This window comes from Mesoplodon bidens (genome assembly GCF_964165515.1).
Source record: "Mesoplodon bidens genome assembly, chromosome: 17".
NCBI classification, from domain to species: Eukaryota; Metazoa; Chordata; class Mammalia; order Artiodactyla; family Ziphiidae; genus Mesoplodon; species Mesoplodon bidens.
The window spans coordinates 15550084-15572518 of NC_138174.1; the positions used below are offsets into that span (position 1 = coordinate 15550084).

At 39.5% G+C, this 22435-nt stretch overlaps 1 protein-coding gene across 1 annotated transcript in view; it reads right to left on the bottom strand.

The window, feature by feature from the left end:
• Window positions 1-759: 759 nt before the first annotated feature.
• VPS36 (vacuolar protein sorting 36 homolog) overlaps window positions 760-22435 on the bottom strand; it is a 33791-nt gene continuing 12115 nt past the window's right edge. The window contains exons 4-14 of the mRNA XM_081214981.1: window positions 20079-20193; window positions 18726-18815; window positions 17684-17770; window positions 10572-10604; window positions 10373-10450; window positions 9599-9733; window positions 7357-7422; window positions 5861-5925; window positions 5227-5311; window positions 4203-4279; window positions 760-4115 (exon numbers count right to left, since the gene is read on the bottom strand). Of these exons, the coding sequence (XP_081071107.1) occupies window positions 4022-4115; window positions 4203-4279; window positions 5227-5311; window positions 5861-5925; window positions 7357-7422; window positions 9599-9733; window positions 10373-10450; window positions 10572-10604; window positions 17684-17770; window positions 18726-18815; window positions 20079-20193 (925 nt within the window). The 3' untranslated portion in view covers window positions 760-4021. The remainder of the gene's footprint in view (window positions 4116-4202; window positions 4280-5226; window positions 5312-5860; window positions 5926-7356; window positions 7423-9598; window positions 9734-10372; window positions 10451-10571; window positions 10605-17683; window positions 17771-18725; window positions 18816-20078; window positions 20194-22435) is intronic.

Below are 22435 nucleotides of genomic sequence, written 5' to 3' on the forward strand. Positions count from 1 at the left end.
ATAAATAAATAAACAACTGTGGGGTTTAAAAAAATTTTTTTTAATTAATCAATACAATCATAAATAGCATGTAGGTCAAATAATAAAGCATAATTAAAATTAGAAAAATATTTTTTAAAAAAAGATAACAATTAGAGAACAAGGCAAAAGACAGTCAAGTATATGGGAGAGACAATAACAACTCTTAATGGAGTTTAGGAATAGCAGAGTTGTGTACTGGAAACAGATTTTTCCAGAGCAGGTGGGATTGAGCAAAGTTTGGTTTTGATTATTGGGGCTGGGGGTGGGGGTGGGGGTGGGGGTGGGTGGGAGGAAATAACAAAGGGAAGTCTGGACAAGGACAATGTGCCCCAGGTGCAGGAAGGAACAGACCTGCTGTTGCTCTCTGACCCAGTGCCTGCCCCTGACCATCTCTGGGTTCTTGTGAAACTAGTGCACCAGCTTCTCCTCTCCCATGAGGCCTTCCCAGACCCTCCTCCGTCAGAACTGAAGGCCTCTTCCCCTGTCCTCCAAGCACGGTACCTGTGCCCCTTCCATGACACACACTTCGTCTCATCATCAGCTAAGGTTACTATGCGTCTATTTCCCAACGAGGCCACCCTCTTAAAGGCAGGGGCCGCATCTTATTCACTTCTGTATCCCCCAGTGGCCCTGTTCCTCACACAAAGTCGACAGGTATTCAAAAACGTTTCTTTGTATGGAATTGAATGGGAGATAAAGTAGGGTAAAGTGAAGCCAAATGATAAATAGGCATACACGTTGGAGGTCATTCATTCGGTAGACATTTATTGAATGCTTACTGCGTGCCAGGCCTCGCTCTAGGCTCTGAGGACACATCCATGAACAAAACAGACAAAAATCTCTGCCCCTGTGGAGCTTACACTTACGATCTATCGTAAGGGATGGGATTAGCAATACATTTACATAAATTCAACCGTACCTATCAGCAAAGTGAAAAAAAGACACATTTAAAGAGTTTTAATTATTGGTACTATAAAAGTCTACTGTTGACATGTAGTTTTTTATTATATATTTTACTTACTATATTCATAAAATATTCATACCCATGTATCACTCTACAGGCATTCGACTTGTAAGATTATATAGAGATTTTCAAGGATCATTTTGAGCATGCTCGATTCCATCCTTAGCACAGCCCTTAAAGCCCACCCACCTTCTGAGCTGTGACTCTGTTGTACCACAGTGGAAACTCTGAGACTGTTGGGCAGAGGAGAACCATTTTAAGTATCTGAGCATGAGAATGATGACATGATAAATGCTGGTCAGTTTAGTCTGGTAACAGGGAAGAAGAGATAGTGCACTCACACAAATATACACAGTCAATCGACAGTGGAATTCACGTCAAGAATTAAAAATAAAAAGTTTGTGAGCCATTTCCCATTCTTTTAAAACAACTAAAATAGTAGGAGCTTGAGGTCATAAATATTTATAATGAACTCTTGATTATAAAATCTAAAAGAAAAAATCTTAACACATGGGCTTATTCTGACTAAAGGGTTATCATTTTCACATATTTTCCCAAGAGTATTTAAAAAGAACACCAAGTTTAGAAAAACTCATTTTTAAATTTTGCAATAATTGCAAAATGATTGGTATACGTTAATACCAATCATTTAACCCTGAAAACATTCTTCACTTGCACAATGTAAAAAATTTTTTGACAGTATGTGACTAGAAATATTCTGTTACCATAAAGCTACAAACAGATTTATGCTCCTAAGAGCAAAGTTAGAAAAGCAAAAATAATATTATAATAGTGATAAGCACCAAGACAGAATTTTTTGCACTTAGGGCCTGACTGGTTGTATTTAAACATAACCTCTACCAACAAAGGACCAAAATGACACCTTATTTGGCAAAAATAAAGAAAAAAAAAAAAAGGATAAAAATATACATACAGAGGTCTGGAAACTGAAGAATGCCCACTTTAAAACAATAAAATCATTCACACCTGTTTTTTAACTAATGTGACATATGCAAAATATATCCATGTCACTTTTATACAATTCAGACTGCTCCATTTTTGTTCATGTGTTGTCACACTAGTGTAAATAAATATTCTGAATTATAGGAGTTTGCGGTAATGAATCCAGACCATTACAGCCAGACCCAGTAGCTCAAACAATCTTAGTTGCAACTCATTCCAACTAGTGAAACAGATTATTTATCTGTGTAGTTTTAAAAAGCCTTAGGCAGATGAGATACCGTGTGTATGAGATATCGTGTGTGTGTGTATGTGTGTGTGTGTGTGTGTGTATGCATACAAGTTTGCCAGGGAAGTGTGAGAGTGAGTGCATCCCAGAGAGAGGAGTGATACACAAACAACCATAACAATGGCCCGAAAGACTTAGGTAGCCAGACACTGAATTTCCCCCCAAACAAACCTCAGGCTGAGCGATGGGGGAATTAAGGGATCTGTCATCACAACGTGGAATCAGTGACAGGTTCGGAAAACGAAGACTAAGGCAGGATGCCTCGGCCACAACATTCCCGTGACACTGGAGGGTGCGGAGCAGCGACAGGGATCAGGGACTGACTCTGGCTGCACTGGGAGGGATTCCCTGGGTTTGCAGCTGAGGATCCCTGGACCTTCCCCAAAGGGCATTTGCAGAGGCCCCAGCACTGGCCTTCCACCTCTCAGCGAGGACATCTCAGGGACCCCAGGGTCTGAGCTTGGGTATCCCCACCTCCCGGTCTTAAAGGTTCTCTCAATACAGATACTATCCCTTCTAGATGCTTGGCCAAAACCCATCACTACCTTCCACTGCCAATTCAGTCTTAGAAAGGGGTTCTCCTTCTGTCTCTTTGGGGTCCCTGAGTTTGAGGTAATGGCAACATACTGTACGCTATGTAGCAGTAACAAAGTCAGGCAGTCCACTGGAAAACTCAAGCAATCTAGATTCAATATATTAGCCGGTTTTTGTTATCTCAGTAATAACTTTTTAGTGAGACAGTTTCTCCACACAACTTATAATGTGTGGGGTAAAGGAAAAAAATATTGCTAGAATATGATAGAAAGATTTTAAAAGTTCAGCACTGAAACTCCTTCTTTAGGGAAGGAAAAGGAGACATATTATGTTCCCGCTCCCTATTTTCCATCCTTGGCTTTGAGGTAAAAGAGCACCAAGGTTCCTGTAAAGCGAGTTAAAGATCCTGCCAGTCCCTCTACCACACAGCAACCCTAGGGAAATCCTGAACCGTCTACTTCCCAAATCTGTACCCATATCTCTGGGCATGTCTATACAGCTCTTTCAGTCACTTTCAAAATCTACAGCATTTTAAAAACAAAATGACAGAGTTGCATTCTTTAAATGCCAGCCATGAAATCATCACTTAAAAAAAAAGAAAAGAAACTCGTCAGATTATATATACGTAAGTCAAATAAAATTCTCTTGTCTTTAAGGTGCTTTATTTGGTCTGCTGAAGACATGCCTATGGCTGCTTCTAAAAGCCCTTAGGAAGAGCCTCAGATGATATCCTGCAGTTGGATATTCTGCTCCAATGTCATCAGGTTCTTAAACTACACTGTAGGTATAAATTGTTTCATGAAAACCCCCCAAAATGTGCACACTAAATGCAGAGAAAAACTTCATTTATAATTCAGGTGAATTTTAGTCACACCAAAATAATGATCTAACCTGTCCAAACATGCAACTTCTCTCTTTCTTCCCCCATGAACCAAATTCTCTTCTTTCAAAAATGGTCAGATTTGAAGATCAAGTTAAAATCCACCATATTTCAAGTTAAACTCGGAGGGCTTCTACACAACTGTAGCATGATTTCGAATTCATATTGGCATTCATCTTTCTATATTTTCCTATATTTATCCTAAAGAAGCTTCCTGGATCATAATATTTAGGGAGAAATTAAAAGGGTTTTATATTATACTGTGAAGTTCCAGTAAATTCTCGGTTTATCAGGGTTTACCCTTAGCTCAACGTCATACGACCTCTACATGATACAAGTATCCCGGTAACAAGTTATTTCAGATACAAAACTCTTAGCTCTGTGTCATAAATAAATTTGGGTAAAACCGCAAGCCTTCCACTGAGTCATCTCGGCAAAGATGGCCCATCTTCTCGGCAAGAAGCAACCTAGGAGTCAAGGGATAAAAACACCATCATCCACCCATTCAGAAACACAAATGATAGTTGTAAGTGATGAGCAAAGCCCTTGCTTACCTTTCTTTAGCCAGGAGGACAGACATTCCCACAAGCTTAGCAAACTCTTCTGATGTTAGAGATCCCTTTTCTGAAACCTAACAGAAACACACAGCAGGAAAAAATGTGATCATTTAGGCCACCTAGGTACTAACCTGGGGAGACTATCTGCCAGTGTACTTGGGAAATAATTTACTGAATTTTCTACTAAACTCGAAAGACTGTTCACTCTAGAACTAAATCTTCTTCACTAATGCTTAAGTCTACAAAAGTTGAAGATCCCAGAACAAACACGGTGAAGGCTAAAACATCATGAAACCCTATATAATGTAATAAAGGCACTATACTAATGCCTAAAAGGAACTATTCCACAGTCTGCAAAGGAACATATAACAAATTCTAACTGAGTGCATAGTACATGCGCCACTGAAGGACCGTTATACATAGGATTAGTTTTAAATATGTGATAGAAGTATCTATAGCCTTGGGACTTTCATCGAGTTTAAAATAAGAAGTATAATAACTGCAAGTTTTTCAAATTATACAGGCTCACCACAGAAGCTATGAGGCGATAATATTTCAAGGATCCTAATGAGTAATATCAGCAGTTTGCCCAGTAAAACCCATCTAAACTACACTTGGTTTCCGTATATTTTGAAGCAATTCTTTCACAAAACAATTTGTAGGGTAATGCAGCTTATGTGGGTCATACTGAAAGAAAAACTTCAGTCATGGGTAACACTGATTTACAAAGTTAAAAACATATTTTCAAGACTGAGTTTCAAACAGAAAGAGCACCTCACTCATTCTAACTCCCCTTACTCACAAGACGTTATGAGTGTTGGCAAGTTTCAAGGAGCTTTCAAAGTATAAATGTGATGAATAATTATTCGTTGTTAATGAGGAATCATTTTCAATTGGGTCTGTGAATATTACTTTTCAGTAAAGTTGAATTTAAAAGGAAATCCTGTTTCTCAAGTTGCTAAGCGTCGGGGTCTTCTGTGGCAAGGTCTAACAACGGAGGGAGGAAACCGGGTCCCCATACCGTCTCCAAGGCTGAGGCCACTGTTTCCTCCTCCTTGTGGGACTGAAGTTCAATTACCATGACGCCGCTGTCAAACACACGGAGCCTAAAAGTCACAGATGGGAGGACAAAGCCGTGAATATCTGGGATCTCAGGCCCCTGAGGAAGTGCAAATATTTCTTACTTTCATTTATGCCAGGACTGAGGGCAATATTATTAACACAGAAGAACATTTCACATACAATGACCACGGGTAACTAAGGCCTAATTAAAAAGCTCATGAATAAACAGTTAATGAAGTTCTGAACTATAATCTACATGCTAAATAAACTATGCCTGTCTACTTTTTGTTAAGGGCAGAGGGACTGGTCACTGTGACCGCATGGGAGGAGCCCACGTTCTCACCTCCTGGCCCAGCGGCAAGAGGCCGACTACCAGCCCCTGAGGCCCCGCACAGCCCTGATAAGGATGGAAGCCGGGTTGACAGAGGTGTCCGTGGTGCCAGGTGAATTTTGCCCATGTGTGATATACACTTCAAGAGGGGCAATATATATGCTGGTTCACCACGCAGCACGGCAGACCTGCAGGGCTGTCCTGTCTCCTCAGGGTGGAATCGTGCCGATAGTTGGCAAACTTCCTGCAGAGGTTCTTTTACCTGAGAGGTAATTTCAGCTCCTCCAGCATCTTGCACGCATTCACTAAATCTTCTGGTGAGAGCAACTAGTGGGGAAAAAAATCCAGTTTACCAGTTTACACTGCAAATTAATAGAGTGATGCTATAATAATTATAACGACCACTAAAACAGAAGAGGATATTGTAAAATTATCATGTATCAAGGATTTTAGGTGGCTTAATCACTACAAGGCAAATAGGATTAACAAAGAAGCAAAAGACTTCTTTTCATTAAAGCAGTACTATCCATAGAAATATAATACAAGTCATGTACATAATTTAAAATCTTCTAGTAGCCACATTAAAAGAAAATAAACAGGCGAAATTAATTTTAATACATATATTTTATTCAACCTAATAGATGCAAAAATTCACCATATAATTGATATAAAAAATCATTAATGAGCTAGTTAACACTTCTTTATTCTGTACTAAGTCTTCTAAATCCCGTGTGTAACTTATGCTTATAGCACATCTCAATTTGGACTAACTACATATCAAGTTCACAGTCATCACATGTAGCTAGGTAGTGGCTACCCTTCCAGACCATGTGGCCTTGAAGAATCGGTCCTGCATGGTGGTGACCAGCACAGGTGTCAGTCACACAGAATGGTTCCGGAGCCAGCCCAGCCTGGGTCCTGGTCCCTGTTAAAACACTGTCTCCAAGTGCAGCCGTGGTCAGGTTACTTAATCTTTCTAAGCCTTAATGTCCTCATCCCCTAATCATCCCCTAAATGGGGACAGTAAAAGTAGCGACCTCACTGAGTTACTGGGAGGATAAATGGATAACACGTGCAGAGTGATGGTAAGTATCCACTGGTGGTGGTTATGATGACTGTTCAAATAAAAGCGCAGAACAGAGGCTTAACCCGTGAGACCGGGGTGAGAGCTGGAGAGACGTGTGTGAGTTGTCTGCTTGGAGGTGACTGCTGACACCACAAAACTGTGTTCTATCCACTTCGAGGGCGCAGAGAGTGCGCGGACAGACCCTTAGAGGCCAAAGACAGCTGGGTGTGAACAGGGAGTGAGAGCTGAAGTATAGCCGATGCTGATTCTGAGCCAGAGAGGCGGGGCGGCTTTCTTTCTGTATTACCTACAGGCAACCTGAGTCCAACCAGGCTCACTCAAAACAGTTAACTATCACAGAGAAAGGGCATCATGCACAACCTTGTTCATCACAGTACAAACACAGGCTCTCAGAGCTTTAAGGTATCATTCGGTCCAAACCTTATTTTAAAGGTTAAAAAAAACCCTGAGCTCCAGAGAGGTTAAGGAAGCTACTCAAGGGCATTCAGCAAAACCAGGAACAGAATTTATCTCCTAGATCCCAGGGCAGTATTCTTTTCACTGCGCCACATTGCTTCTCAAAATAGTTTTGATATTCACAACCCTTCCTCAAATTGTATTCACTGGAGGGGAATTTGTATTATATCGAGTCTATATTTAGCTAAAAGAACATCTAGATATTCTATTCTTACCTCCATTCCTCGAGCTCGGTTTACTAAACAGTACACCTCCGTGAGTGACATTATTCCCCCTCGTTCCTGTTAAAATATAAAATAAAAAGAAGCATTATAATTAGGACCAGTCAGCATTTCTTAACAGAAATCATAATCAGAGTGAAATCAGAAGTCATAAAATCTCTTAAGAAGCTTTTGAAAACTATATTTACACACAGGGAACCTATTCAGATACCACGAGGCACTTCAAATTCCATATTTGGACTTTACTGTCATTATTACTGTTTTAACATTTACTTAAATGAAAAGAGGGGTTGTATGTACACCACGTTTCAGTGTATTTACTTATTTATTTATTTTTATCAAGTTATTTATTTATCTTTTTTTTTTTGGGGGGGCTGCATTGGGTCTTCGTTGCTGCGCACAGGCCTTCTCTAGTGAGAAAGTGTCCAGTGAGAAGTGTCTAGTGAAAGTGTCTAGTGCAGAAAGTGTCTTCTCTAGTGAGAAGGTGTGAAGGCTTCTCATTGCGGTGGCTTCTCTTGTTGTGGAGCACGGGCTCCAGTAGTTGTGGCACGTGGGCTCAGTAGTTGTGGCTCACGGGCTTAGCTGCTCCATGGCATGTGGGATCTTCCCAGACCAGGGCTCCAACCCGTGTCCCCTGCATTAGCAGGTGGATTCTTAACCACTGCGCCACCAGGGAAGTCCCTTCAAAAAGTGTATTTAAATGCTTTAAGTTATTCCAGCTAATAACTGAAGAAATTACAGAATTAAATAATAATATCACCATTTTGCAACCCCTAATGAAGTAACAGATCTAGATAATGATTGTCAGTGGCTGTTAACATCACACAAAAAAGACAATCAGATATTATGTACCTCCTGATGGAAATGCTCAACACCCTCTATAAGATACTCTTGTCAGAAAAAAAAAAAAAAGAAAGAACTTCTAGATATAACTACCAGTTTACAGGGACTACACAGGACAGGGAAGCATGGTGACTTACAAATTAGCAAAATCCAGACTCTGAGACACTCTATAAGACAAACTACTAGTTTCTTCAGTAAATAAAAATTTACTGTATGGGAGATTTATTGTATGGGAGAAGGGAAAACCCATAGAATTTTAAGAAACAAAAACACTTGAGAGAGAAATCAAACATTTGCAATGTATCCTGGTTTGAACAAATCAACTATAAGAGAAAATGTGAACACTAGCTAGGTATCTGATAATATTAAAAAATTATTTTTTAATTTTTACATGTGAAAGGGGATTATAATTACATTTAAAGGTGTCTTTAGGGCTTCCCTGGTGGCGCAGTGGTTGAGAGTCCGCCTGCCGATGCAGGGGACACGGGTTCGTTCTCCGGTCTGGGAAGATCCCTCATGCCGCGGAGCGGCTGGGCCCGTGAGCCATGGCCGCTGAGCCTGCGCGTCCGGAGCCTGTGCTCTGCAACGGGAGAGGCCACAGCAGTGAGAGGCCCGCGTACCGCAAAAAAAAAAAAAAAAAAAAAAGGTGTCTTTATCACTATAATTACATACTGAAATGTTTACAGATAAAGTGATGTGATGTCTGGGATTTCCTTTAAAACAATTTTAAGTGGAGGCTGGCTTACGGATGAAGCTGGATGATGGGCACATAGGGATTCATTACACTATTCTGTTTTGTCATACGTTTGAAATATTTCTTTTTTTTTTTTGCGGTACGTGGGCTTCTCACTGTTGTGGTCTCTCCCATTGCGGAGCACGGGCTCCAGACGCGCAGGCTCAGCGGCCATGGCTCACGGGCCCAGCCGCCCCGTGGCATGTGGGATCTTCCCGAACCGGGGCACAAACCCGTGTCCCCTGCATCGGCAGGCGGACTCTCAACCACTGCGCCACCAGGGAAGCCCTGAAATATTTCTTAATACAAATGTTTTAATAAAGCTTTGATTACCTGAATAATGACTAGAAGATGAAACTGTATTATGAAATTAATAGTACACAATATATGAAAATATATACAGATGATATATTTCCTTTTGAAAACAAGAGATAAGAAAAAATCATATCAAATAGACTTAGATATCTGAAATGGAAATTAAAAACAATTTAGAAGATTACTGACAAAGAATCAATGAACTAGTTTAATATTACCAAAAGGAAGAATAACATGTTGGTTGAATAGTAACCATATCGTGAACGGAGATATGCTCTTAAGATTTCTGATGGCACAGAAATAATTTAACACAATTTAAAGAGAGAGTTTAGGTTTTGTTTTTACCTCCAAAGGCGCCTGCAATATTCCAGCCAGCTGTTTGGCCAGCTGCATGTGGTACTGTGTGCCTGAGCCGTAGGTCTCCCTGGTAACCGGGTTAGCTATTCCCATGCTCAGCAAATAGGATTTAAACCTGATGGTCTATAATGAGAGGAGAAAATGCACAAAAAGTCTATGCAGAATAAGTCTCTCCACCCAACATATAAAATCCTTCCATCAGACATTCAATTCTACTCCATTATTTCTATATCTACCCATCTCTTCTACTGTGTTTCTATGCTGTGAACTATGTAAGAGTGGATTTCTAGTACTTCCCTGCATAAATCTAATTATTATTCTTCCTTCTCCTGTCTTAGTATCTTATACCCCATTTTCCCCCCAATTTTGGTGCCAGAGGAGACTTAGATGACAGCTATGCTCTGTTTAATGCCAACCAAGTGATACAACCAAAAACTTCGAAAGGAAAATGGCTGTGACCAGACTGTAAACAAATTTAAATAAAACATATCAAAATTACGGTTATGTCTAAAACAATCACTTCTTACACATTGCAATACCTCTGTTTTCTACACTCCAGGAAAAGGTACTAAAATATCCTTTAATCCTGCTAGAACTAACAAAGCTTTTATGGTTGACTTTTTCTTTAGTACTTTCATATATCTTCAATTCCTAAAAGAAATCAAACACTACACTAAGAAAGCAAGCTGGTAAACCACCGAAACGTCCATGCATTATTTGTGTAATCTAGTTTCTAATGCCTTAAAAAAGCAATCTATTTACCTCATCTTCTGTGATGTCACCTTGCTTGTCTTTAATCTTGTTAGCAATGGATTTTGATAACTCCACCATTTCCTTAGCCTGTCAAGAGAACAGTAAAAGATTGAAAAGAAATAATGTCCCCAAAGTGTCTGCTAACAAAATGTTTTTTCAAAAGTGTACCATAATTGGTATGAATTTAATAGATGTAAATGACATATACCTTGACCATCAGCTTGCTGAGGTCTTCGAAGGCCTAAAATGAGAAATGAGATTTTATTGGAATCTGTCTAAAGAATTTAGATGTTTTAAAGCAATGAAGCACTCTATTTTCTTCCCTATGATAAAAATGTATGAAATTTTCTTACAAATATCAATTTATTTATATGAATATTTATACAAGTACTAAATCTACCTTATTCTAGGAATAAACCATAAAATTTCCAAAACAAACTGCAAAAAACAAATTTTCAAAGAGAAAACAGTTATTGATTAAATAAACAAAAGATGACATAAGTAATAGTTCAGAAAATATTATTTACTGTTCTTTGACACAAGTAAGAAAATTTGTCACTGGTTTTTCCCAAAACCATTTCTAGATAGGAGCTCAAGAATCAAAGGTGTAAAGCTTTCCTGGCTGAAAATGGTAACATGCAGCTGCAGGAATACTTCTTTGGGCCCAACCATTTTGGCTTTAATAGCAGGTGTGATTTAACTGAAACCATAAACCTCAGCCTCTGAATATTACACAGATTATACTTGTAGCCTTGACTAGAGTGGCTATCACAAAAGAAAAACATACCACCAAAACATATCTAAATAAAACCCATCAATTGTTCAATTTACTACAATGAATATCCACTTCAAAGGCCTCTTCAAACTTAGACATATTTATAATTCACGTATTTCAAATTACCAAAAATATACTTCCAGTGCAGAATATCACTTGATATCCACGGATGTTATTTTTAAAAACCAATTAAGCAGCTTATCATTAATTGAAAACTCTTTCAACCCATACAGAACAGTGGTTAACAGGTTCTGACGGGCTGGTGCCCATCTTAATTCCATGCAGGAAAGTATCCCCCATCTGCAAAAGGATTTTGCTAAAAGAATAGAGTGTTGTGTACAATTCTTATGGCCGACTCACTGGGCTACTACCGAAAACAAAGGGGAACACACCTAACAGGAATTTCCTTAGATAAACAAAAGGCTTAAACACTGGATTCTTATCAGCAACAGCCAGCAGATGCAGGAAACCTTTTGTGGGAAACTCTGGGCACCAGCTCTGAAACTAAGGCAATTCTAACATTAAAATGGAGGGCAAATCACACACCAACCTCATTTTCAAAACTAAAACGCAGACACTTTACATGCTTAGATTTTTACTTTGCATGTACAAACTGTAACTAGATTTCTTCTACCTACGTGTAAAGAAAACTAGTAAGGCGACGCTTTTAAATTTTTATATGGCAAATCACTTTATTTACTATATTATATTTTCATAGAAAAAGTTTGCTAAAAATAATAGTCTACATACAATACATAAATTAAGCCTTACTGCTTATAGTCCATAAACAATAAATACGAATATTTTAGTACCTTGTTAGAAGTACCTATTAAACATTTTAAGTAATTATAAAACACAAACAAAAGCTTCCTCACTTCTATTTCTATTATTATTCTAAAATTTGGTATTAGCCAACTATCCAAAAAATGGGTGGAGAAACTACCCACAAAAAAAGTTAAAGCAATATACGTACAAATGCAAAACAGACGCATGTGCCCATCCTATTATTTTATCTGCCAGTTTACAGAAACTTCTATCCCTCTACCTCATTCATAGTCAAATTTCCACTCCACACTTGAAAGAAAACGGCATCTGCTTTAAAACCATGGGATACTCTCCTAAGCCAATTTATAGCATTTTTTTCTTACCGACTTTCATTCATTACTTTGGTGATTAGCTTCGGTAACTGTTATAATACATTCTTGAATTTTCTGTTTCAACATTCTTCATTCTGTACTTTGCATATTCCGTTCCCTCTACCTGGATCCTCTTATCCCTACTGGTCATCTGCTAGTGCCTGCTCCACTTTCAGGCCCTGACTTCCGTTACTTCTGCTCACAAGCCCTCCCTGACCCCGTTAGAAGTCAGGGAACATGCTCTGTGTTCCTGTTGCAGCCACTATTTTCTCCTAACATGGCATTTCTCACCGTGTAGAGAGCGCCTACTTGCCTGTCTGTCTGGCGCACTACAACAAATCCAAAACATCTGATGCAGGGCTCACACAGAGAGCAAGGACCATCTGCTGAATAAATCAATGACCTGCACGAGAGCCCAATGCTTGTGTACACTCCTTTGACCCATGCAACTCCATGAAAATTACACTGAAACAAAATAACATTTCATAAATTATGAAAAACGTTATTTTGAACACCAAGTTAGTATGGCAACATTCAGAAAAAGAAACGCTAATAATGCAAAATTAGCTCACTGATCTATGCCATCTCCAAAAGTGTCACACAGAAGGAAGACTACAAAAGACACTGAAAGAGGACAGTGATAGCACCTTCTGGGTGGCGGTGAGCGGCCGTGATGTAGCAGACCACACTCATCTGCAAATCAGGAAACCTGAGTTCTCATAACCCTGGTTCCAAATCTAGTCACTAGCCCTGAGATGATTCCTTTTCTGGACAGTTAGAACCCCTCTAATGCTAAGATGCTGGGATTCTATGGGAATAGAGGATTCTGGGAGGGTGGTGGCTATGGCAGCATAGGTTTTGAATCTCTCCAAATCCCGACATAAAAATGGGGCAACTAGATCTCAAGACCAAAACCCCACAGGCAGCATATACTAAAAAACTGAGTGACAAGACATCCACAAAAACCCCAAGGTACAAGCAAGTGGGGACAAACCAGCAACAGCCACAAGACCTGCATGATGTCAGCACTGAGGCAGGAAAAAGAAAAGGGAGGCAACGGGGCAACTGATAGGTCTGAGCAGAAGAGCCCCTGAAAGAGCCCATGGGAGTCCCTCGAAAGCAGACGGGCCAACTTGAGGACAGTAACTAAAACGGGTAGGGCTGTGCCCACTTCAGTAGGAAGTGGGCACAAGGGGTCCTCAGGAAGGGCCTGTAAACAGCCCTTGAAAGTGAACCTCCTGGCTTCCCTTCCAGGAGAGGAGCCAACGCTGGGGAGAAACTACTGAGACAGGAATCAGCAACTGAGCACGGTAGAGATAACAGAGGAAGGGGACAAGGTCCAGCTGAAAACAGGGGATGGGGACGGGGTCAGGAGATCACAGACAGCAAGCCACCTCCCTTTTTCACGCTGCATGCACACAGTAGAAGAGTGAGCTTGTGGAATGAGAAGAGCCGCCCTGAACTAGGCCTTCCTCTGGAACTTCAAGAAAACCAATTTCACACGAAAATTAGCAAGAGCAAGTGTCAAGGTCAAATCCCACCCAAAGTTCGTACAAGAAAAAAGAAAATCAAGAGCAGAATAACATTATAGATAATGAAAGCACGCCAGAAAGACATGTTCATAGATCACACCAAAAGTTTACCTTTTATTTCAAAATGAGCTAATAGGTGTTAATAAAATGAGAGAAGCTGTGAAAGGGCAAAATATAAATCAGAAATGAGGTGACAGGACTCAGGAAAGAATGTTTTTAATCACTTCTGAAAGAAAGACTGTACTAGACAAACACAAGAGCGATAAATACAACAGATAATATCTGAAGAGAAACAACAGGTGAAGAAGGAAAGTTTTCTAAGGTAAAAAAGAGACGAGGGAAAAGATAAAAAGGGTTGGAAAGAAAGTCACAAAGAGTGAAGATAGGCCATAAAGCTGCAACATACAGCTAATAGAAGTCTCAGAAGAAAAAAAAAAATCTAAGCAATTATGGAAATTTAGAGAAAAACTTCCCTGAAATTAGAAGAAAATATTTCTGAAACCAAATACTGAAAGCAGGGCTTCCCTGGTGGCGCAGTGGTTGGGGGTCCGCCTGCCGATGCAGGGGACACGGGTTCGTGCCCCGGTCCGGGAGGATCCCGCATGCCACGGAGAGGCTGGACCTGTGAGCCATGGCCGCTGAGCCTGCGTGTCCGGAGCCTGTGCTCCGCAACGGGAGAGGCCACAGCAGTGAGAGGCCCGCGTACCGCAAAAAAAAAAAAAAAAAAAAAAATACTGAAAGCATACTGTGTACCTGAGAATAACAATCCAGAATGACTAACACATAGACAGTCTAGAAAAATTATTATACAAAGCTTTATTTAAAAAAAAAAATCCTTTGGGCATCTAGGAAAAACAGCAAGTGACTTTAGAGAAGGGAGAAAATTAGGTTGTCATCACTCTGGCAGCAATACTTCACACCAGACAAAAAACTGAAAGTCACATACGAAGGCACTCGGGAAAGAAAATGTGAGCCAAGGATTACAAATCCAGCAAAACTGACCTTCCTGTGTAAGGAATACCAAGACGCCAGAACTCAGGGAATATTGTTCCCATGAGCACTTTCTGAAACATCTACTAGAGGATGAGCTTCAGACAACCAAAATGCATAGAGGGAGGTGAACGTAAAGACTGGTGGTATCACACACAGTCACTTGTACAAATGAGACTAAATGACAGCTAGAGGGGGAGAGGGTACATGGTGGCTGAATGCTCAGACAGTGTAGATACAGCACACTGTACACAAACATATCCTATGTTTTACACGTGGGAAGAAAGGGGAGAACATATACAAAAAAATCCTTTTTAACTGTTTTAGTCATTATTCGCTAGTGTAGTCCCGAATTTGAATAGGAAGCATCAGTGTGACCTCATGAGGCACCTTTATTAGAAAAAAAAAAAAAAAAATCCTAGCTCTTTCCACTGAAAAGTCCTAGAAATAAAGATCAACCCAAGAGGGATGCAAATTCCTAGCAGGCAGATTGTGGTTATGAAATACCATCTCCCACTAAAAGAAACCAGAGCTTCTCAGATAATGGTTGATTCCAGATCCGGAGCAGGAAATATACAAGATGGTCCTGGAACTTCGGTCAACACCAGGCAGTAAGGAAGCTCTCAAAGTCCACCAGGTCACATCAAAACCACTCAGGAGCCAACCTGAAGAGGCTCCCACTGGCCAAAGATGGGACAGTTTGAGCTTTAACTAGGATAATAATTGCAACTGACTGAAATCATCAAATATATTAAAATGTATGAATTCATAATAATACGTGAAAAAACCTAATTAGTCACCTCAGGAGGATGATAAGGAACCAATTTATCATCCTAATAATAAAGGAGATGGCACATGTTCTGCAATCCTTATAGGAGCCGTATCACTGAGTAGCCAAACAGTAATAAAGGGAAGCATCTCTTTAAAAAGTGTCCCAACAAATAAATGAAAAATAAATCACAGAGTACCACCATTTGCAACCACCAGTGACCCAAAGATCTATGCACTGGACACTGACAGCTGCTAACATGATAAAAAGAGACATGATGAAGGAACACAGTGTCGCCTCTAGTCTCAACCAAGGGCTCAAACACAAGTCTGAACAAGCCTCTGGATCCAGCTGCTAACGTGCGGGAAATACAAAGGACCAAGGAACACACACGACGTTACCATAAACATGGCCTCAGCAAAACCTAGACCACAGCACTTAATAGGTCAAATGCCCTTGGTCCCTCAACAAGAATCCATATTCAGTTAGTGGGCCCAGATATGGCTGTTATGAGGGTTAATTTTATCTGTCAACTTGACTAGATCGTGGGGTGCCCAGGTGTCTGCTCAAGCGTTATTCTGAGCGGGTGTGTGAGGCTGTTTCCACATGAGGCTAGCATCCGAATCTGCAGAATGAGCCGAACGGTTACATTGAGATCGTCCTCCTGAATTGCCCTCTGGAGAGCCTAATGGAACAGAAAGTTATCTGCCTGACTGATGAGCTAAGACATCAGTCTTACCCTGTCCTTGGACTGGGACTCAACACCACCAGTGCTCCTGGTTCTTAGGCCTTCACACTCCAGTTAGCAATTCTATCACCAGCTTTCCTGGGTCACCAGCTGGCAGCTTCCCACAATCACATGAGGCACTTCTTTATAATAAATCTCATTGTGTATATATAGGACAATATAGATATACAGATACCTGTATCTATAAATAAAGAGATAAAGATATCAGCATGTCTGTATCTATGTATCGATATCCACATATAGATATCCAAAAGATATCCACAGCTGTATCCAAAAGAATATATCCCCTATTTGTTCTGTTTCTCTGGAGAACCTTGACTAATACAGGTATTCAGTAACTATTTGCAGTTTAGACTTTATTTGATTGAGATATATCTTGGAAATTCTATGAGCAGCACTAATCAATGGAAATTTTACTTACAAACTATTATAAGAACTAAAAAATTACTTTACTTCATAAAATCATTTCATAAAAATCCAAGACCATTTCCATATAAACATGGGAAAACCGATATGTTTACATGTATTAACTAACTGCCAAAATCTAAAGTATAACTCATTTTCTTAACTAGAGTTCTTTCCCCTTCATTTGAATTTCCTCATATAGGATGAGGTTTCAGAAACACTGTGAAGTACAAGCTCAGGGGTGCTCTCCTAGGAGAAGTGACAAGCTGGTTTGAGCCATTCTTACTACCTCGGTGCCTGGTCCCCAAGTGGTCATCAGCATAAAACTGTGTAGTGTTCAGCCAGAGTCAAGGGCCGCAGAACAGCATTTTCCCCTCAACTAAGTTAACCAAACATCCAAAATAATTATACATAGGACCTTGAATTCATTAGCAGGACCCTCCAATCAATCCCATCTAGGCTTTAAAATTTACACACAATAATTCATGACGTTTTCTAACCTCACAGAAAACAAATTTGCATTTCTTTTTAATTCCTTTCTGGAAAAAATTTTTTTTTTTTTTTTTTTTTTTTTTGTGGTACGCGGGCTTCTCACTGCTGTGGCCTCTCCCGTTGCGGAGCACAGGCTCCGGATGCGCAGGCTCAGCGGCCATGGCTCACGGACCCAGCCGCTCCGCGGCATGTGGGATCTTCCCAAACCGGGGCACGAACCCGTGTCCCCTGCATCGGCAGGCGGACTCTCAACCACTGCGCCACCAGGGAAGCCCTGGAAAAAATTTTTAAAACACATTTGGGCTAAATTATGCCAACCTGAAGTAGACTCCTTAAATGGAATAAGAGATTGTGTGGCTCCAGGCAAACTAAATATACTCCAATACACAGAACGGAGTTACTCACAGCTGTATCCAAAAGAATAAGAAAGATGGCTGAAGAAGACAGCTGACCGGAACTTGTGTAAGAATTACCTCAGAAATGTTTTTGTCAGTTTCTTTTCTTTTTTCTTCCAGTTTCCTTTCAATGCCTACAATTCCTACAGCCCTTATTCTTCCTGGCTGAAAAACAAAAGTAGAAAATAAAACGTCCAAAATAGGAAGGACACAATCTTTTGTAACCCACTACATTGTGTTTTCAGTGGTGGGAGAGGACCCACAAAGAACCCAAGGAAACAGCACACAGTTACATTCAATTTCCTTTCAAAATATTTGTCGGTTTATTGCCATACATAATGACCTTCAAATCATTATACAGAAAAACTGAACATAACAAGAGATGGTATATTTTACTTTGTATTTTAGATATAAATTAAATTTCCTCTTCATTTTTATTTTCTTTTTTTTTTTTTGCAGTACATGGGCCTCTCACTGTTGTGGCCTCTCCCGATGCGGAGCACAGGCTCTGGACGCACAGGCTCAGCAGCCATGGCTCACAGGCCCAGCTGCTCCGCAGCATGTGGGATCTTCCCGGACCGGGGCACGAACCCGTGTCCCCTGAATCGGCAGGCGGACTCTCAACCACTGCGCCACCAGGGAAGCCCCCTCCTCTTCATTTTTGTTCTTTGGCAAGCTATTATATAGGTATCAGATATTTAATATGGTCTCAAATGTGCAAAAAATTATAGGTAAAATTCTGGTACTTGACAGTTATTATACAAGCTACTTTTATACATCTGAGTGTCTGTCCATGTTGGTGGTTAATTAGACTGGCTTGGAAAATGTCACCCAGTGGTACTGTCTGTTCTCTCAGATGCCACACTAATTATAAAGAACAGAATGCAGGAGGGGAATCTAACTTCTGCCACGCTGAAATTACCCTGGTAAGTAGTCATGTATTATTTCTAAGTGTCTACCATCTATAGAGCACTAAATTAAGTTCTGTGAACATCAGTTTTTCATTAGAATATCATTATTTTGTTTCTGGCAAGTTCTAGAATCATAGAACTCTTTTCCCTTAATGAAGATGCAAGTACAGAGCTGAAAATACTGGATTAGGAAACAGCTGAAAAAATACCTGGGGTCCTCTATTTGCTTGCAATGACTGGGAAACTGGCATATTCTCCCATCTTCTCTGTGTCATTTCCTCTGATAAACGCCTGTAAAACTGTTATGCACATGCATACACTTTAAGTGAGTCAGTCAGGCTGTGACATCCTCGTACAAATCATTACTTAACATTTCTTTAGTTGGAAGTCTGGTCATTTGCAAGAAGCCTAGAATTCTCAGAGACATCAAAAGAAATCAAAGGAAGTTCTTTCCTTGGGTCAACTTCAGAAAGCACAAAGGGGGGAAAAAAGAGAAGGAACTGACCTGCTACATAAAGTGAACTATTCTCAACAAAGAGATGAGTGACAATGAAGTAAATAGACTTACTTTAAACAATCCTGCATGTGTGGATTGTTTTCAATCTGTAGCGAAACAGACACAGTGCCAAGAAAAATACACAACCGTTATCCATGAAGGAAGCTGAGAATAATTTGTCTAGTTAAAATGTGAGGCCAGATATTAGGGTCAAAACATGCCTACGCTCATAAAAAAAAAAAAAATCAGTTATATTTTTCAGCTACAGTGAGAATGACTTCAGTTAGATCACTTAAATGTGCTCAGTGCCTGCTGTGCAAGGAACACTGGGTCAGGTGCTATAGAGAAAAAGAACATAAATAATTTATGATCTCGATGGGGAGATAAACACACTTATAAAGGTCTAAAGCAGCATGGACATATATACACTACCAAACGTAAGGTAGATAGCTAGTGGGAAGCAGCCGCATAGCACAGGGAGATCAGCTCGGTGCTTTGTGACCGCCTGGAGGGGTGGGATAGGGAGGGTGGGAGGGAGACGCAAAAGGGAGGGGATATGGGAACATATGTATATGTATAACTGATTAAAAAAAAAAAGAATACTTACATAGCAACTTATTAATCAGAACATATAAACCATGATACTATGGGATAAGAACTTAAGCGATTAGATTTGTATGGAGTTAATAAAGATAGACTGCCTGATGTAAGGCTGGTGAACTTTCAGATGCTGAGGCAGTTAAACGTGTCACTGCATTATACTCTGCCCTTTTATCCAAACGGTAACACGGAACACTTAACTAGTAGCCTCCCTGGTGTGGTGACTTAGCCTGTTTCCAGCCTCCACTCTTTCCTGTGACTACATCCTCCTGCCTCCCGTTCCCACTGAAACCTAAACTTCGTATTCTCCACTGATAAGGCTTAAGATATCATAAAAATTTTATTGTAAAAATATGGTGAAAACTGGTATGCTGAACAATATTGCCTTCCATCCTATTAACAAACAACAACAAAAATACAAACAAGTACACATTTCTAGTCTGATTGTATTCATAAAGAAACTTACCTCAATCTGGCCATGTTCTTTGAAGGACAGCTTGATGTAGGAGTTCTTACTACTCTGGAATGGGCCAGGTTCTTTGTTAGAAGGAGCTGGGTGAAGATGAACCACTATTTTGGCACTAAAGAAAGAGCAAATGTAATGTATTGAATTGTTTTTTAAAAATCACTCATTCTGTTTTCATAACTTTTAATATATTTCAGATCACTTAAAATTTGTGTAGAAACAAACAACATCCTGAAAGGAATCCTTTTAAGGTCTGTATCAATTCAGTATTAATGAACCTTTCAAAAATATCTCTACTTAAAATCTATAAGCTGTGAACCAAAAAATTCAAATTATTAGCACCATACACTAAATAAAAATGTGGTTTTAGGAAGTAAGTTCAAAATAAATTTGCAGAATTTGGGGTGGTTTATGATATTGGTTTATGATTAGGTTTTCCATCTACAGAGTCATCCCCAAAGGCTACCAGGGGGCCTATAATTTCTGCCAAAGCATACAACCTTCCTCATTTGAAAACAAAATGTGAAAACTTATCTGTGTAAAACTGGCCAGCTGACATTTTATTAAAACTCCATCCAAAACTAACATTCTACAGTGTCATTTTTGGAAAACGCCTCTCAATCAGCAGCATGAACTAGAGAGATATCCCATAGCAAAAACAATTCTCAAAATGCGGCTGCTCCAGGATCACAAACTACCATGATCTTTATGACTACTATTATCTTCTATGCCATCAAAATACCATTATATTTGTTGAGTTTTATAAGTCTTTTTTTCCCAGTCAGCTCAATAAACAATCTTCTATAAATATTAGCAAAACTAAAAACTTGAAGTATCTTGAATACCTGGCTTAGAGCTTTTTTCTTTATGACCACATTATAGATACACCTATTACTCAATATTACTTTGTTTAGGCCCATATAGTTGCCTAAATATCACCCTAAAATTGAAATACCACATGTGGGGCCTCCTTGATGTAACAAATGCTTTGGTTAGTGACCTGGAGCCAGGCTTGTACAGACTCTTCATTGGTTCCTTTGTGATGAACATCTTTAAGTGAGGTGAGCAAATAAAACTGTGTAAGCAGAATCACAGGACTGTGTGAAATGAACTGTCAGGTAAACAATAAAACTATGACAATTAGGATCAGGTGACTAAGCAAAAGCATCATACACTCTTTAAAACTAAAAAACCTGAGCCTTAACTATCAGAATTTGTCAAAGGAAACCCAATGAAAAGCTAAAAGATGATACAAAATTAAGTTTAAACACCCCAAAGTCAGAATAAAAAGATCCATGCTAATTTTTTCATATATTCACTTCTTGGGTGATTCAATTACCACATTTTGCCAAGTTTAAAATCCACCAATTCAAAGAAGCATCTTGGGTACAGAGATGTTAAAAGGTGAAAATGCACATACATCTTTGACTCAATGAGATATGGTAATTATTTGAGAGGAGGAACTGGGAGCTAAAGAGAATATTTGAGAAAAGTGAACCTGGCATATTATCGAATTCCTCCTCACTGGAGATGTTTAAAAAATAGACACTAATGTGAAGGTAAATATTTAACTATTTTTGTTATAGAGTTTAGATTTCCTTAGAACACAGCAGAGAAAAAGTCAAATGATCTGGAACACCTTAAAGTTTGTAGAACTTTTTTTTTTATTTAAATGGTCCTTTTTTAATATGATTTTTTCAATTAATTAATTTATTATTATTATTATTCTTTTGGTTGCATTGGGTCTTCGTTGCTGCGCGCAGGCTTTCTCTAGTTGCAGTGAGCGGGGGCTACTCTTCGTTGCGGTGCCTGGGCTTCTCATTGCGGTGGCTTCTCTTGTTGTGGAGCACGGGGTCTAGGCGCGCAGGCTTCAGTAGTTGTGGCACATGGGCTTAGTTGCTCCATAGTATGTGGGATCTTCCCAGACCAGGGCTCAAACCCACGTCCCCTGCATTGGCAGGCAGATTCTTAACCACTGTGCCACCAGGGAAGCCCAAGTTTGTAGAACTTAATAAGGAAAGCAATATATAAAGCAGTATATATGAATACTAGGTATCACTATGTTGTACACCTGAAACTGATATAATATTGTATTGTCGATCATACCAAAAAAAAGAGAAAAAACTCAAGAAGATGGAGAAAAGTGACAAGGTGGAAAATATAAATCAGAGATATAGCCTACTCTAAAAATCTATGCCTTGTTAATCTTTTCAAAATATTGGTTAGTTTCTTTTATGTCAAATAAGCAATCTTTTATGCTAGCTACAACATTATAATTAAGGATGCACTGCATTTCCAGGGAAGTTTAACATTTGTTTCCCTTCTACTGAAGGATCTAACTACATTAAAGCTGAAGA